The 17,824-nt window shown below is 52.8% G+C and overlaps 1 protein-coding gene across 5 annotated transcripts in view; it reads left to right on the forward strand.

Annotated features, from left to right (window-relative positions):
- SLIT3 (slit guidance ligand 3) overlaps positions 1 to 17,824 on the forward strand; it is a 703,024-nt gene that overhangs the window by 665,615 nt on the left and 19,585 nt on the right. For all 5 annotated transcript variants that reach the window (XM_081520700.1, XM_081520701.1, XM_081520699.1 and 2 more), the window contains 6 exons: positions 613 to 710; positions 4,830 to 4,969; positions 6,987 to 7,080; positions 12,157 to 12,294; positions 13,771 to 14,011; positions 16,018 to 16,148. In XM_081520700.1, the coding sequence (XP_081376826.1) occupies positions 613 to 710; positions 4,830 to 4,969; positions 6,987 to 7,080; positions 12,157 to 12,294; positions 13,771 to 14,011; positions 16,018 to 16,148 (842 nt within the window). The remainder of the gene's footprint in view (positions 1 to 612; positions 711 to 4,829; positions 4,970 to 6,986; positions 7,081 to 12,156; positions 12,295 to 13,770; positions 14,012 to 16,017; positions 16,149 to 17,824) is intronic.

The raw sequence follows: 17,824 nt of genomic DNA on the forward strand, positions 1-17,824 counted from the left end.
TGCTCACGTCTTGACCAATCAGAGACGACTCCCTGGGGGCTTGTCACTTCAGAGGGCCGGGGTCTGTTGACCACACTTCAGCCATAGTCTACCCTCCAAGGTGTAGATTACAGTTACGCCTCAGTGAGGTCAGTGACAGTATCATCTACTGGCATTTATAGAGTACCTACTATGTGCTAGATGTGTTATGTAATATTTTAAGCCCTTCCTTATTGAAAGGTCTAGTTCAACTCTGGTAACACCTCTATGAGGTAGGCTTGTAGAAGTTAAAAAGCTAATACAAGGTAAAGGTCAGCCAACCAGGAAGAGGTGAAGCTGGGAGGTGAACCAGCTCTTCCTGCTCTCAGCCTGTGGGTCAGGACGGTGAGAAGGGGGTGAAGTCTGGGCAGTAGTGAGGCTGGGGGCCCCGGTCCTGAGCTCGGTGCTGCTCCCCCGCACCACGCACTGTGGAATGACCAAAGGCGGGGGCTCCCTTGGGCTTCCTCCAGCTCACTCGTCCCGGCGACCTCCCGCCTGCCCTCGTCCCAGAGGGAGCCGGGAGCCCACGGGGCCTCCGCATCACGGCGGCCGTGGAGAGCCTCCCTCACCACGCGCTTCTCTCTCTCTCCTCAGGGCAGAGACTGCGCCGTGCCCATCAACACCTGCATTCAGAACCCCTGTCTGCACGGAGGCACCTGCCACCTGAGCGAGACCCACAAGGGCGGGTTCAGGTAACAGCTCGCCCTGGGCCTTCCCTCCTCAGCCTGCCTGGTGACTCTGCGGCGGGTGGAGGAAACCCGGCTGTGTGCCTTCCCGGGCCCGCACTCCACCCAGCCCTCTATGTGAAGGACTTTAAGGCTTTGCCTTCCCTATAAGGCAGCTACTGCTATCCCTCTTGTACAGATAAGGAAGTTAGGGCATCAAAGGGATAGATTGTTCGTCTGCAATTACACAGAAAGTGTCCAGACTGGCATCTGAATTCAGGGAGTCTGTCTCCAGAGCCAGGAGGTCTCCAAGGGAAGCTGCAGTTGCTGGGTGAAGTCAGAGCAGGATAGGATAATCAATAGCTCAAAAAACCTGCCGGCCTGGAAATTCCACCATTCTTTCCTGTGTTGCGGAAAAGGCAATGGCATCCCACTCCAGTACCCTTGCCTGGAAAATCCCATGGGAGGAGGAGCCTGGTAGGCTGCAGCCCATGGGGTCGCTAAAGAGTCGGATACGACTGAGCGACTTCACTTTCACTTTTCCCTTTCATGCACTGGTGAAGGAAATGGCAACCCACTCCAGTATTCTTGCCTGGAGAATCCCAGGGATGGAGGAGCCTTGTGGGCTGCCGTCTATGGGGTCGCACAGAGTCGGACATGACTGAAGCGACTTAGCAGTTCCTGTGTTGATTACATGCTCCTTATATGCCGGGCACTTAACTCTAAATCTCATTTAAATCCTCCCAAGGACCGTATCTGGTACAGGTAGTTCCTGTCCCCATTTAATAGATGGGGAAACTGAGGCACGGGGATTGATTTACTCTGGGTCACATATCCTGACACTCATTCCTGAGTCTTCCAACCTTGCCTGTTTCCTCCCTGGCATTAAGAGCTCAGGAAGAAAAGAGGTAGAAGCCACTTAGATTTTTTTCTCATCCCTGTCTTTGGAGCTGGCCCTCTGGGCCTCTGCCAAACTCCGGCCCCTTCCTGCTTCCCACCCACCCCTCGCTGACTGCTGATGCCCAGTTTCCTGGGCCCTACCCTGGCAAGAGCAGATCAGGGGGAGTGGGCCCATGGGGCACCCTCAAAGAGCCAGGGGGTCAGGCAGCAAAGGAAAGGGCACTGAGTGCCTTGCTGTGTGAGGAGGTCGGAGCACTCAGGTAACAGACAGTGAACGACCACAGGCCCTCCGGCTGGGTTACTATGTGGCCTGTGAAAGAGATTCAGCTTCTGGGCTCCAGGTTCTCCCTGGGGAAGACAGCCGCCCACATATCCATCTGCCAAGTCAGCCCCATCAAACTCAACCCTGGAAAAGTGAAATTCAAGGCAGAGCTCATTTTCCTGCCTGCAGCGGGCCAAACCACCCACTCTCCCCCACTGAGAGTGGACGTGAGGAGAAGCCATCCAGAGCTCGTGCAGCAGTGGCCACGTGGCCTCAGTTAGGAAGCGCAGCTCCAGGCCGGAGAGCCCGGCCCCGTCCCCACCCCCAGCCCCTGGACCCGCAGCCTCAGCAAGAGGCAGGGGCGCCCCTGCAGGGGTCTGGCTCCACCCTGCATCACTGAGGAAATCCAAATGAACTGGATTGTTTAGGACTTAATTTTCAAGGAAAACGGCCCAAACCTACAGGGTTTGGAAAAGGAGATGGAGGGCTCGGGCAATGAGGCCCTCATCCTGGGATGGCATAGCTTGTGTGAGGTCCCCCACCCCACCCCACCACCCAGGGCAGCACCCGGTAGGCTGGCACAGGGAGGTCCCCTGTGGGGTGGCTTTGCTCCCATGTCCCTCCTCTGTCCAGTGACCTAGAGTTGCCATAACAGAGGACCACAGGCTTGAGGGCCTGGAACCAAAGAATGGCTTCTCACACGGCTCAGGAAGCCGAATGCCCGGCATGGAGATCTCAGTAGGGGCACACTCCCTCTGAAACCGTGGGGCTCCTTCCTTGCCTTCTAGCTGCTGATGGTTGCTGGCAGCTTCTGGCATTTCTTGACCTGCAGCTGTGTCACTCTAGTCTCTGCCTGCAGCTGCACACACAGCCTTCTCCCTGTGTCTGTCTTCTTATAAGGACACCAGTCATGTGAGATTAGGGGCCCATGCCCCTCTAGTGTCACCTCATCTCCAATTAGCTCATGACAGCTGCAGTGACTCTGTGTCCCAATGAGGTCACACTCCGAGGCTCGGGGGAGGAGGGCTAAGATGTCAACATATCTTTAAGAGGGGACATAATTCAATCTATGACACCTCTGACTAGTCAGAATTCTGGAAGCATCACCTACCTCTTCATCCAGATGCTTCTCCACTCTTGACGCGTTGACTGTCTGCTCACAAAACAGGCAAAGGCTGGCAGGGCTGGCTGGACAGGAGATGTGACTTGCTGTCTGTCCACACAGCTAACACATTGCTCTTGAGATATCTTTGACATCCCCTCTTCCTTCCTCCCCCCACCTCACACCAGGTTTCCAGTGAGGACAAAAGAGACTTTAACCTCTTTCCCACCCTTGGTCCAGTCCATGAGCAACCCCCTGCTCCCTTGACCAGCCCCTTCTTACCCTACTTTCACACAGTCCTCAGAGTCCTAAGTCCTCTCGGGGGAGAGTCAGAGGAAAATAACTCGTATTAGGAAAATCGGCAACGCTATGGTTTAAGATCTTCGGAAACCCACCCCCGTCTGGCTCTGAAGAAATGACCTTCTTCATGAATGCCCAGGGTCCCTAAGAGAAAAAAGAAGAAAAAAAAAGAAAGGAGTTAGAGTCATTTATTTCGCTTCATGAAGAGTTGAAAAGCTCAGACCCAAGAATCCTTCTGCCTGCCTTTTAGAAAATGTGACCCACTTTTCAGGTCATAGAAAAAAAGGACGTTAATTTGGATCCTAAGGGAATTCCCTGGTGGTCCAGGGATTAAGACTTGCGCTTTCACTGCCATGGACCTGGGTTCGATCCCTGGTCAGGGAACTAAGAGCCCACAAGGCACATGGTGCAGGGGAAAAAAAAAATAGGACCACAAAAACCCACTTTCTGTTAGTTTAGTTTCAAATGGAGAGAGGCCGTGGGATCTGAGCTGGAACACAGGACCCTGGTCCCTGACGAGGGGGGTGGCCCGCAGGAAGAGTGAGATTCCTGCATCGTTCATTTAATTTCATTTAATCAGACTCTCATCTCCCACTGCACCCTCTCAACGCCCCTCGCCCCTTGTCATCTGCCCAGCCTTCATCAATAGTGACTTATTTTTTTTCTGACTTATTATTGGGCATGCAGCCTGACCCTGGGGCTGTGGCCAAGGCCAGGCAGAGGAGAGGGAACGAGGTTTTTATCCAAGAGGTTTAACACTGCAGGGACAAGTTAAGAAGTTGCGTTGCGCTGGTCCATAGTATTTTTAACCAGACTCACCCAGAAAGCGTTGGCAGGAAAGGTGTCCTCCCACCCCACCCCCTCACCTTGCAGAAGCAGGAGGGGGCTCAGAAGTAGCAGGGATACATGAGAAGGAGAAATGGCATCCCTGCGGGAAGGTTAAGGAGGTGTGTGGTTTTGTCTAGAACAAAATCTAGCTAACATGTTCTCTGCGCTGTGTACCCCTCTAAGCGTTTTCCTTGTATAATCTCATTTAATGCCTACAACCACCCTGGAGGTAGATAGTACCACCAGTCAACAGATGATGAAACAGATGTGGAATTTAACCCAGGAAACCTGGTTGCAAAGCCTGATCTTGGCCACTAAGTTCTGCTCCTGCTCCCGATTAGAAAGCTGCCCTTGAGTAGAAGGTCACAAAAAAAAGTACAGAGTTTGCTATGCTGTTTCTCTCTTTGTCTACAAAAGAGACTACCCATAGAACATAGCTGAAGGGTCACTTAGGAGACAGCGAGGAATTAAAGCTCTACCACTTCCAGCTGGGGGAGCAATGAAGGAGGCATTGCCAGTAGAAATTGCCCCCAGGCAAGGCAGCTACCCAGGGCCAGGAGAGGCCAAACACTGCCCGGAGGCAGGGGGCTGGAAGAAATGCCCTCTTAGGCTCCTAAAGGTCTTCCTGCTCAAAACACCAGGGCCGTGTGCGCCCCAAGAACGGCCTCAGACTTCCATCCAGAGGAGAACCCTGACTGACTGTATTTCCCACCCCCACTCCCTGACCCTTGACCCCACCCGCACGTCCCCAAAGCTGCTCCTGCCCTCTGGGCTTCGAGGGGCAGCGGTGTGAGATCAACCCAGACGACTGTGAGGACCACGACTGCGAGAACAACGCCACCTGTGTGGACGGGGTCAACAACTACGCGTGCGTGTGCCCGCCCAACTACACGGGTGAGTCCCCGGCGCCCAGGCGCGCGCTGCTGCTGGGGCCCTGGGTGGGCGCGCCCTGCGTCACAAGAGACCGCCGTGTGTGCTCAGACAAGCCTGACCCTGCAGACCCCAGGGCTGTAGCCGACCAGCTCTGTCCGGGGGATTCTCCAGGCAGGAATACTGGAGTGGGTGGCCATTTCCTTCTCCAGGGATCTTCCCCACCCAGGGATCAAACCAGCATCTCTCGCGTCTCCGGCGTTGGCCAGCAGGTTCTTTACCACCGCACCCCGTGGGAAGCCCACCGCTTTCTAGGCTTCTTCAAAAAACTCCACCTCCTTTGCCCCTCTGGACAAAGACTTGAATCCAGGAGAAGCCCCGTAATACGCCCTGAGGGGCTTCCCAAAGACCCTCTCCCTTCGTCTGTCCACCCCTCCCCCACCCACCCCCACAAACCACTCACTCCTCCCCACTTTAAGCAGGTCCCCAGCTTTCAGCTCTCTGTTCACTTAGTTCATGTCCGTGCCCTCCTTTGGGAGCCCTGGAGTCCCCAGTGGTGCCTGAGGCCAGCTGAGAGGCGCTTGCCTTGTCCTCATACTTTATTCAGGTCTGAACTGATGCTGGGAGAACGGATGGGGGTGGGGCTGCCCAGGAATCACTTCTGAAGGCAGTTTCCTGCCTGCGTCTGCCGTTGACCCGGATACGGTTCTGACTTGTACTTTGTTCCTGAGGATGGGACATCTAGGTTTTGTCTCTGCCAGAAAGTGTCAGAAGTGTCACACAGAGAACACACCTCTCTCAGGGTCACTGGCGGAGAAGCAGCGGAAGAGGCTTAGAAGGCACACAGGCCCCCTCTGCGGTCCTGAGAGGCTGCGGACACAGTGAGGGCAGGGTGGGCCCCGCTCGCCCCCACCGCAGCAGAGAGCCGACTCCGGGGCTGTGTCTGCCACGCTTTTCCCCCTAGCCACCCTCGACCGTCCTTCGCCCTGCCCGGGGCAGCCCTCTCCTGCTCACACCTGCCCCACACCTCTCTCCATCGCTCTCCACATGGCCTGGCTGGGTGGAAGGCGAGGAAGCTGCCAGTGGTGTGTCTTCCAGGAACCTGACCCTTGCAGGCCTGTCTGACCGCCCACGTTCCCGCTTTCCGGTGGTGTGAGTTTTTCAGGGCTTATCTGAAGGCCTTATCTTTGGGTATTTATGACCTGTTAGGCATTTTTCTGGCCCTGTGAATTTCAAAGGGGATGTAGCCAGAGACCAGAACATCAAATTCTTTCCATATTTTCTTCTCTGAGAAAACCCATGGGGTTTACTTATCTGTAACAGGTGGACTGCACTGCTAAGCCCTGGCTGCCCCTCCAGGAAACCCTTGAGTTTCCAGCAGGTTTTCTCATCATCTCGCTGACAGCTGTGTGTTATAACTGCCTGGTTATTTGTAGATCCCCTCCCCCCAGCCCAGCACACACACACACACACACACACACACACCTAGGCCCTGGCAGTGCTAGCACGCAGGAGGTGCTGCATAAATGAGTGTGGGATGAAAAACAAACAAGCATAGCCCAAAGTCAGGGGTGGGCTTCCCTGGTGGCTCAGGCAGTAAAGAATCTGCCTGCAGTGCAGGAGACCTGGGTTCAATCCCTGAGTTGGGAAGATCCCCTGCAGAAGGGAACAGCTACCCACTCCAGCATTCTGGCCTGGAGAATTCCATGAACTGTATAGTCCATGGGGTCACAGAGAGTCAGACACAACTGAGCAACTTTCACCAAGTCAGGGGTGGTTTTAGCTGCTGCAGCCCCTGGATAATCCAGTGAAACAGCCAAATGGTAAAGCTCTAACAGTGCCCAAGAGAGGTCCTGGGGTCTTCTTGTGGTCACTGCCAGGGAAATTGAGACAGAGGTGCAGAAGAAAAGAGATGCCTAGGGAATAAATGGCAGGCTCCTGATACCATGGCCTCCTGACCAGGGACTGGATGAAGCTGACCTTCTAGCCGGGGCATCCCCCTATATCTTCCCTGACACCTGGGCTCTCTACCCACCACTAGGTGAGCTGTGCGACGAGGTGATTGACCACTGTGTGCCGGGGATGAACCTCTGTCAGCATGAGGCCAAGTGCATCTCCCTGGACAGAGGATTCAGGTGAGGCTCACTCATGCCTGGCACCAGGTCCCAAGGGTTTGGCTCCAGTAGCCTGGGTTTGAGGCAGAAGCTCTGGGGTTCCTTCCATATATATTTTTTTTCACTCTCTCTGTTTCTGTTACCTGTTTGCTAGCATGTGCTTTTCGGTACCTCTGGCTAGTCACAGTCTAATTCTCTGTCTGTCTCTTTGTCGGTGTCTTTCTTGATGAGTCTCTGTGTCTGCCTCCCTGTTCTCTCCTCTCTTGAGAGAGAGATCCCCTTTCTCTGACCCCTCCCTATTCTTCCTGCTCTTCCCTCCCTCCCTCTCTCTCAGCACATGTTTTCTTTTTCTTTTTCCTGTTAGAACACTTGAGTTTTATGTATTTATTTATTTTAACACAAAAATCAGCTAATTAACAATGTTGCAATGTTTCAGGTGCACAGTGAAGGGACTCGGTCATACATGCACGTGTATCCATTGTCCCCCAAATTCCGCTCCCATCCAGGCTGACACAGGACATGAGCGAGTTCCATGTGCTCTACAGCAGGTCCTTGTTGGTCACCCTTTTTTAAATATAGCCCATATATTCCCAAAGTCCTTAACTGTCCCTTCCCCGTGACAACCACGAGTTCGTTTTCTAAGTCTGTGAGTCTCTGTCTGTTTTATAAGTTCATTTGTATCATTTCTTTTTAGATTCCACTTATAACGGACAGCATATGATATTTATCCTTCTCTGTCTGACTTACTTTGCTGGAATGACACTCTCTAGGTCCATCCATGTTGCTGCAAATGGCCTTGTGTCATTCTTTTTCATGGCTGAATAATATTCCATGGTACAGGAAACATCTTCTTTGTCCATTCCTCTGTCGGTGGACGTTTAGGCTGTCTCCAGGTCTTGGCTGCTGTAAACGGTGCTGCAGTGAACACTGGGCTGCGTACTCGAACTGAAAGCTGTGGCGGCTGGACTGACAGACAGTGTGCTTTGGGTATGCCTAGGAAGGGGTAGCGGAGAAGGCAATGGCACCCCACTCCAGTACTCTTGCCTGGAAAATCCCATGGACAGAGGAGCCTGGTAGGCTACAGTCCATGGGGTCTCTAAGAGTCGGACATGACTGAGCGACTTCACTTTCACTTTTCCCTTTCATGCACTGGAGAAGGAAATGGCAACCCACTCCAGTATTCTTGCCTGGAAAATCCCAGGGACGGCGGAGCCTGGTGGGCTGCTGTCTATGGGGTCGCACAGAGTCGGACACGACTGAGGCGACTTAGCAGCAGCAGCAGCAGGAAGAGGTAGTGGTGGTAGCTAAGCTAGGAAGACTGGGTAGAATATCCGTGGATGGAAGGAGATCAGTGGTGTTCCCGGCCAAGTGGACAACAGGCTCAGAGGATGCTGGCTTGGATGAGCACAGTGAACATGGAGACTGGTCATAAGTGGTCCAGGGTGTTGGGCTGGAGTTAGGGTGCTAGGGAGTTAGGACCACAGATCTTGATTCTCTGCTCCTTGTCCCTGGAAACTCTCTCTACTATAACCAAGAGCTCCTTGAGTTGAAGGACAAAATAGAATAGAAAGAAACCAGTCTAGCTTTCAAAATCTTGAGATAATATATTTATGCACAGTGTCTCTTAGAATCTTGACGAAGTCTACAGGCCAACTCAATAATGTTGATTTTTTTTTCTATTAAAATCAAAGCATTTAAATCAAAAGCCTCTTCTCCCCGTGCAACATTTTTCACTTTATCCCACAACGCCCCCCTCACCCCCTGCCATCACTGTAATGACCCACATCCCCAGGCGGGCCACAGGGGCATTAACAAAAGAGACGTGCAGTCACTGCAGCCTTTGCCCAAGTTTGAAGGTGTTTATCCTTGGGGATTTCCTTGGATGCTGTTCTAATGAGGCCTCAACTCAACAGAGCAGATAGGACTATATCAGTATCTGTGACGTGAACACTGAAATAATAATATAGTGAGGGCCTGAAAGTAACTGCCGCTACACACTGAAAGTAACAGAACTAGACACAGGGATGGCAGGGGCCAGCACTCCCTACACTCAGCACCCTTAGGATGTAGCAACTGTTACCCGCTTCCTGGGTGGGCTGAAGCACAGTGAGGTGGAGCAAGCAGCCGACACGTGTGCATGGAAAGGGATGAGAGCTGACCCAGGTCTGACTGATTCCTCAGCTCAGTCCGGAGGTTCCTGATGTCCTGAAACCAAGGACGTCACTTGGTCACTCCTCTTTGTCCAGAATCAGTAGGTCAAATGCGTATCAAAATGGCATAAACCTTATGCTTTAGAGAAAAGATAAAGGCAAAATATTTGAAAACAACAGGGAATTTGGGGTATACTACTAGTTGCTTGTCTTTAGCCGATAAGGAAATGTTGTAGGGATCCTTGCTATTAGCGATGAGGTCCATGAACCAGCAGCATCAGCATCCCATGGGAGCTTATTGGGCATGCTCATTCCCAGGCCCCACCCAGACTCCCTGAATCAGAAGCTGTACTTTTACAAGACTCCTGGGGGTTTTGTTTGGGAAGCACAGGTGTAGAGCGGGCTGTAGCATTGGAAAGGAAAGGCCATAAACACATCTGCCTCCAGACCTCTACTGCTTCATCTGCAAGGAAGCATGGCTTCCCTCATCCCTCCTGAGGACTTCAGCAGCCTTGAACTCCGTGCTGACCAGGCTGGGTTTGCCCCTGTAAGTAGTGAGTAGCTATTGTTGCCTCAGAGAAGCTCCTACAGCTTCAGTTGGTCTGCAGGTACTTAGAATTCAAGAGACACAGGCACATATACCCACCAGGGCCAGGTTTAACCCTCGCAGAGGCCTGGCCTGCAGTATATGCAGCATGCACTCCCACAAAGTCATCCCCAGGATGTCGCTTTCAAAGACTAGGATGAAGGTAGGGGCGAAGATGTGAAAGTTTGCACTTGCTAGTGCAGCAGTAGGTCACGTGTTTCAAATTTATCCATCATATAAGTAAAGGTGAATAGGTCCGATCTTAGAGATTTCACAGCTTTTGGACGCAGGCCCAGTAAATCCTCAAATTCTAGAACTTGCCCGCCTCCAGGGACACCCCGGCCCCCTGAGTATCGTACCTTACCATGAATCCACAGCACGCAGCGTGTTCTGTCAACCCCGGCAGCACCAGGATCTACTTGCGATTCCGGCCCACTTCTCTCCATCGTAGAGGGGGTGGAGCAAGGAGAGTGGGGAGGGAGGACCATCCCTTTGTCCTGATGCTTCCCCAGTCGGGCTCCTTGATCATGTAAGTGTTCCAAGGTCTCACTTCCTGCCTCACCACCTGTTGCACACCTTCCCCTGCCTGTACCAGCTTCCTCCTCTGACTTGCACAGGCTGTGTTTATTTTTCATACTCTGCCCAGTAAAATTCAGCCAGGGACCCCAGAGAGGTGTGCAGGCTCAAGGCCCTGCAGGAGGGAGAGGAGCTGGGAAGGATCTGTGTTCATATGTGCCTGTGTGTGTGCTTGAGCCCCTGGGAGTAAGGTGGTACCTGTGGTCTGTTTCTTGCTGGGACTTCGACACATTGTCATGTCAGACAGAGGAGCCCAGAGATGCATGTTTCTGGCCCGCATTCAGGGAGGCTGGCCATAGCAGCTGCCTCTGGCTGGGCTGAAACCTGGGCCTGCAGGGCCACAATGGAGCTGCCAACATGGTGCTCCTCTGGGAGAGGCAGGGCAGGCCTGCAAGGCCTGGGGTGAACCATAGCTCCATACTCTCCCCTGGAGACCAAGAGGCAAGTCAAAGGCAAAGGGATTCACCCTTCTCTCTTTGGTTTTTTTTCCCCCAGCTTAGTGTTGTTTTTTCTTTTCTTTCTTTCTTTTTTTTTTTTGAGTATAATTGCTTTACAATGTTGTGTTAGTTTCTGCTTTACAACAACTGTAGGTATACATACATCTCCTCCCTCTTGAGCCTCCCTCCCACCCCACCCAATCACACCCATCTGAGTCATCAGAGTCCCAAGCTGAGCTCCCTGTGATGTACAGCAGCTTCCCACTAGCATCTGTTTTACACACGGTAGCATAAATGTGTCAGGGCTTCTCTCCCAATTCATCCTATCCCCCGTTGTAGCCACATGTCTGTTCTCTACATCTGCGTGTTTATTCTTGCCCTTTTTCTAGATTCAAATAAGTTCATCTTCACCCTTTTTCTAGATTCCATATATACACATTAATATAGAATATTTGTTTTTTTCCTTCTACGTCACTCTTTATGACAGACTCTAGGTCCATTCACATATCTCCAAATGACCCAATTTCATTCCTTTTTATGGCTGAGTAACATTTCATTGTATGTATGTACCACATCTTCTTTATCTATCCCACTTCTTGCATCAGCCTGAATCTCTGGGGGAAAAAATGAATAAACAATAGAGAAGAATCAAAGGAAGTGCCAATAGCATCATTTCTTCACCATCCTTATCAGCTCCTTCTGCATGTCACACTGCGTATTCAGTGTGGATCCAGTGCCCTGCACAGAGTGGATCGCTGACTCTCTTAAACCACCATAAGAGGTGAAGGTGTTGATCGTCAGCCACACTGAAGGATGGAGAAGCTGAACCACAGAGAGGCAATGAGTAGCAGATACGTGGAGAGCAGCATCTGACGCACATAAGCGTAAACGCAATAGCGTTACCCTGTGGGGGCCTCGGGGAAGTCAAGTCCGCTCTCCCAGAGCCCAGGTCTCCTCCTGATACTGGAGGGGGACAGACCCTCCCTCACTGGGTGCTGAGGGACCTCAGCAAGGTGCTCTGTGAAAGGCGCACGAAGGAGGGCTAAGCTGAGTATTAGTTCTGTGTAGACGGTGGTAGATCCGAGCCAAAACCTGTCTGACCACAACGCGAGCCCCTCAGCCAGCTCCTGACAAGGTTTTGACTTGGATCTACCGCTATCTTCATAGAACTAGTTTATAAGGTGCCCCGTGTAAACCAGGCAGACACCGACTTGCGGGGACTAGAGGCTGTGGGCCGGGCTTTGGGGAGCTCGCAGGTGCTGAGGGGCCTTGAGAACAAGGGAGATACAGGAGAGGCTGCCTGGGAGCTGGCCGGGCCCCAGAGCAGCCTCGCCCTGCCGCGTTGCAGGTGCGAATGTCTTCCTGGCTACAGCGGGAAGCTCTGCGAGGTGGACGACGATGACTGCGCCGCCCACCGCTGCCGCCACGGGGCCCAGTGTGTGGATGCGGTCAACGGCTACACGTGCGTCTGCCCCCAGGGCTTCAGGTAGGGCTGAGGGGCTGCCGGGCAGGCGGCAGAGGGTGGGGGGCTGGGGGGCCCAGGCGACCCTAGCCCTGCATCTCCATGGTGTCTTTATTTCCCAAACCTTCCTCATGCCCTCCAAGTCCCAGAGCAGACGTTGTCAACCCCGTGCTGTAGATGGAAAAAGGAGGTACCCAGGGCAACCCCGTGGCAGCTGGCCGTAGGGTCAAACTTGGGCATGATTCCATGTAATGAAAGATGATACCATTTTGGAGCCCAGCTTGCAGGGTGGAGGTAGCCACATGGCCACACTGGCAGGATCTTCTTTCTAGGCTGGAGAATAAAACATTATGGATTCCCTAGTGGCAGGAAAATGGAGGTGGATGGGCGGATTTGGGGGAGTCACTGAAGCCGGGAGAGAAAAGGGAGACAGGAGGCGCTGGCCATGCGGTCAGATGTCTGTGGGGTGTATGGACGGAGTACCTGGGCGTCAGCTGTAGCTCCCACACTGACTGGAAGGGAAGGGCACAGGAGGTCCCGCAGGGTAGGCCAGGGACCACAGTCAAGGGGATCAGACTGGGGGACATGCTCTGTGTACACGTCAGGTCTCACGGAAGCATAGATCCAACTGTGCAGACGAGCCCTGGCCATGGACTGAGAACATGAGCCTGGAAGGAACCAAGAGTTCTCAAGGCAGTTGGTTCTAAAGACTGATTGAGGCCCGTTGCATGCGAGGCTTATGAAAATATAAGTTTCAGGGCCCCACCTCAGGGCTATGAAATTAGAATCAGGGGTGGGGAGAAGGAGCTGGAAACCCACACTTTGAAAAAAATGTTTTTAATTGTGGCAAAATGCACATAACACAAAATTTACCATCTTAAGCATTTTTAAGTGTACAGTAAGTACATTCATATTGTTGTGTGACTATCACCACCATCCGTCTGCAGAAATCTTTTTATTTCACAGACTGAAACTGCACCTCCCAATTCCCCCTTCTCTAGCCCCAGCAGTCACCACTCTACTTTCTGTCTCCATGACTTTAACCAGTCTGAGTGCCTCATATGAGCGGAATCAGACAGCAGTCTTGTAACTGCTTCTTTGGCTCAGTGTCATCTCAAGGTCCACCCGTATTGTCACATATGTCAGAATGCCCTTCCTTTTCAAGGCTGAATAGTGTTCCATAGTGTGTACATCCCATGCTGCTTATCCACTCATTCATGGCTAGAAGAGAATCTGCACCTTTAGCAAATGTATCGCAGGTGATTCTGATGACACTGAAATTGAGGACCTGCACTCTAGTCCAACCGCATTATTTTAAAAGTGGGAAATCTATGGCTTAGAGAAGGAACCGGCCTTCCCCTGGTCACTGGCAGGGCTGGAACCAGTCCCCATTCCCTTTCATGCCACCCTCTCCCCAGGCAGCTCCTTGGCCTCAATGACCTGGTGTCTCCTCTCACCTTCCGCTGTCCTCTCTCCCCACCCTCCTCTCTGCCCTCCCAGCGGGCAACACTGTGAGCACCCCCCGCCCATGGTCCTGCTGCAGACCAGCCCCTGTGACCAGTACGAGTGCCAGAATGGAGCCCAGTGCATTGTGGTGCAGCAGGAGCCCACCTGCCGCTGCCCCCCGGGCTTCGCCGGCCCGAGGTGCGAGAAGCTCATCACCGTCAACTTCGTGGGCAAGGACTCCTACGTGGAGCTGGCCTCAGCCAAGGTCCGGCCCCAGGCCAACATCTCTCTGCAGGTGAGCCCCACCCACTCAGCCCTCGGAAGGACCCCGACATGCCCCCAAGCTCTGACTGTTCTGCAAACAGCTGGGGTGGGCAGGCCTGGGCCAACTCCATGCAGAGGCTTCTACAGACAGCTCCTGACTCCTCTAGGGAACAGTCATTCAACTATTACATGCCAAGCAGGCAGTGGAGATTCAGTGGTGGGCAAGACAGCCAAGCCCCTTGCCCAGGGCAGGAGAACAAGAAAATGGTCAATGACAACCCTTGGTGATGTGGGAGCATGCAGGTGGGACTATGATCCCAGCCTGCCAGGAAGAATCAGGAAGGGCTCCCCAGAGGCAGTGATAACTAAGCTGAGGTCTGAAGGATGAATAGGAGTTGGCCTGGAGAAGGGTGGAAGGGTTGATAATGCAGGGTGAAGAGGGGTTGCATTCGAGCCTGGGAAATCAGCGTGTGCAAAAGCCCAGAGGCAGGAGGGAGCAGGGCATCTTTCAAGGAGCAGAAAACTGTTTAGTGTGAACCAGATTCTTTTCCAACTAACTTCTATCAGGCTCCCTACCTGTGGATCTGAGTAGTTCTTCCAAACCACATTTCTAAATGACCTCAGTGCTGTTGGGGAGAGGGGAAGGCAAGGGATATGATATAGAGAGACCCAGATGGCACTCGTGGTAAAGAACTCACCTGCCAATGCAGGAAATGTAAGAGACATGGGTTTGATCCCTGGGTTGGGAAGATCCCCTGGAGCAGAGAGGGCATGATAACCCACTCCAGTATTCTTGCCTGGGGAATCCAATGGACAGAGGAGCCTGGCGGGCTACAGTCCACGGGGTCACAGAGAGTTGGACACAACTGACTGAGCGTGCACACACGTGACATAGAGCAGGACCCTACCTGTAGAGCAGGCTTGGTGTGCAGTGAGTAACCCAGAGGCACGGCTAGCGGGTGCAAGCCAGTTAGCAGCCCTGTGGCATCCACTGAGGCCCCTTCTTCCTTCTGGTTATGGCTATACTAGCCTGGGTTTAAGCTTATGGAGATAAACATTCATTCAACAAATCCACTGGCTGTCTATACCTGCCATTCTAGAGACTGGGGCAGCAGAGATGCACAGATGTTCCCATGGCCTCAGCTCGTGGAGCCTCCAGTCCCTAAGCAGGCCTCTGAGATGGCGGTGGGCCACTGGCACACACAGGAAAGAAGCTCTGGCTGCCATCGTCCCGTGTCCCGGGGCACTTCATTGCCCTCCTGCCTTCCTCCCTTAGTCCTCCTCACCCAGAGACCCAAGGGTTACAACGCAACTAGCCGGGCCCGGGCCCCAGACACCCCAGTGTTCTATGCAGCCACCTGCTCCACACGCCCCTTTTTCCGCTGCTCCTGTGCCAGGTGGTGGGCACTGACAGGCTGGTCAGAGAGCCCAGCCCTGCGCCCAGTGCCTGGAGAACATACCCTCTGAGCAGCAGCTTCTGAAACCAGTGCTTCTCAGCCTTGGCAGCACATGAGAATCTCCCAGGGCACCTTATCTTTGCCTGGGTCTCACCTCTAGAGATTTGTATGTAATTGGTCTGGGATGAAGCCCAGACACTGGTGTTTTAAAAAATTCCCGAGGTCATAGTCAACACTGAATTAAATAGTAGTGGTTAGTCTTTTGTCTATAATTATTACTATAGACAAAGAGATAAAGGCCCCGAGAGGCTAGATCAGAGCTCATGGTTCCTGGCATTTTTATATATGTGTTCACTTACACACACACACACACACACACACACACACACACACACACAACATAAAAACATAGCCACACATATTGAATACTCCATAAGTATTTGGAATTGCTCGATCACCATTTGCTTGAGTATTAAGCACAGGCCTTCCTTATGGAAATATACAGACTAGACGGAAGAGGAAACAAGGACGTGAAATCAGACCCAGGGCTCGTTCAGGAAATGCCCCCCGGAAGAGGGCTCCAGGAGGTGGGGAGGTGGAGGGGCCTCGGGGCAGCCCTGACTCTCTGGCCTCCGTCCAGGTGGCCACGGACAAGGACAACGGCATCCTCCTCTACAAGGGAGACAACGACCCCCTGGCATTGGAGCTGTACCAGGGCCACGTGAGGCTCGTCTACGACAGCCTGAGCTCCCCGCCGACCACGGTGTACAGGTGAGGAGCTCGGTCCCGCCCATGCAGCACAGCGCCCCCCACCCCAGCACCTTCCCGCCTGCATCCAGCTCTGCGAGATGATGCCGGCAGCTGGCAGCTCGGGTTCTGCTTCGCCCCCTGCCTGCCCCCAACACACGCTTTCCGCTGTCGCAGAGAGGCGGTCTTGGAGGAAGGGAGGAAGGCAGACCCATGGGCAGATGACACCTCATTACCATAAGATAAATGGCCAGCTGGCTCCTGGGCAGGAGCCTCTGCTCCAATGGAGACGAGGCTGCTTAATGAGATGCCCTTTTAAAAATGTCATCCTAATGTTTGATTAGTTCGAGAAAGAAAACAGTGGGAGATGAGCTTGGAACTCAAGGGGAAGAAATTCCAGAGCATGGAGAAAGCAGGACTCTTCCTTAAGTGACTTTCAAACTGTTTTAAAGGACAGTATTTCCTAAACTTCGGTCTTTCCAACCATCCCTGATTTTTACATTATCTGTATGTTAGCTGGGCTGTTACTTAATGCCCTCCCTTACATCAGCTTTAAATCTGCTCACTTTTTAAATTTAGCTTCATCCTGAGTAACATCATCTGTGAAATTACAGCTCTGCTAGTTCGCTATGCTTGTATTTTTGTTCCTCAGTCAAATGAATTCTCAACTAGGAACAGTGAAAAATTATTTTAGTTATAAATATTTTTATAATACGTATAAAAGGAACTACTCAAATGAGACACGTTTGTCTGTGTTACACTTAAAATCACGTAAAACCTCCGTGTGGAAGGAGAGCCGTTCCTTGGGGAAAGCACAGGATGTAGGAGCGAAGCCCCGTCCAGAGGCCGGCCCTGCCCCTCTGGAAGCAAGAGCACGTACAATCGCGATGAGTGAAGGGCAACATTTTTCCCAGTAACTAAATCCTTTCTCCAATCAAAACTTTACATGGAATTCAGTCATGTTAATCGCACAGGAGCAGGGCCACCCTGCAGAGCTGGAGGGGGCAGTGCCCTCCTTCACACACACCCTCACGGAGCCCCCGGCACGCCTCCCATGAGTCCCAGTTGAAAACCATTGCACAAACCCGTGGCTCTTTTTTAAAGCCTCACTTATTTGTTTGGCTGTGCAGGCCTCGGTCGTGGCGTGTGGGTCTCCGCTGTGTCAGGCGGGCCATTGCGTCCCAGCGCCCGCACTCAGCAGTTGCAGAGCTGGGGCTTCGTTGCCCCACGACCTGTGGGATCTTAGCCCCTCACCAGGGATCGAACCTGAGTCCCTCGCATTGCAAGGCGGATTTTTTTTTTTTTAAGATTTGATTATTTGCTTTTATTGTTGGTTGTGCTGCATCTTTGTTGCTGCGCACAGGCTCTCCCTGTGGCGACGAGCGGGGACTTCTCTTGTTGTGGGGCACAGGCTCTCGGCCTGTGGGCCTCAGTAGTCGGGCCCGTGGGCTCTGCAGTGTGGCCTTGATGGTCGTGAAGTGCCGGATTAGTCGTTCTGCGGCATGTGGGATCTTCCTGGACCCATGATTGAACCCGTGTCCCTGCATTGGTAGGCAGATTCTTAACCACTGGACCACCACCAGGGAACTCCCAAAGCAGTCATTCTTGAGGTGAAGTCCCAGAGCAGCTGCAGAGCTGGAAGCTTGTTAGAAATGCATGTTTTCAGACCCCACCCTGGGCCTGCTGACCCAAGCCTGAAG

This window comes from Giraffa tippelskirchi, chromosome 8 (assembly GCF_054371585.1).
Source record: "Giraffa tippelskirchi isolate mGirTip1 chromosome 8, T2T-mGirTip1v1.2.pri, whole genome shotgun sequence".
NCBI lineage: Eukaryota > Metazoa > Chordata > Mammalia > Artiodactyla > Giraffidae > Giraffa > Giraffa tippelskirchi.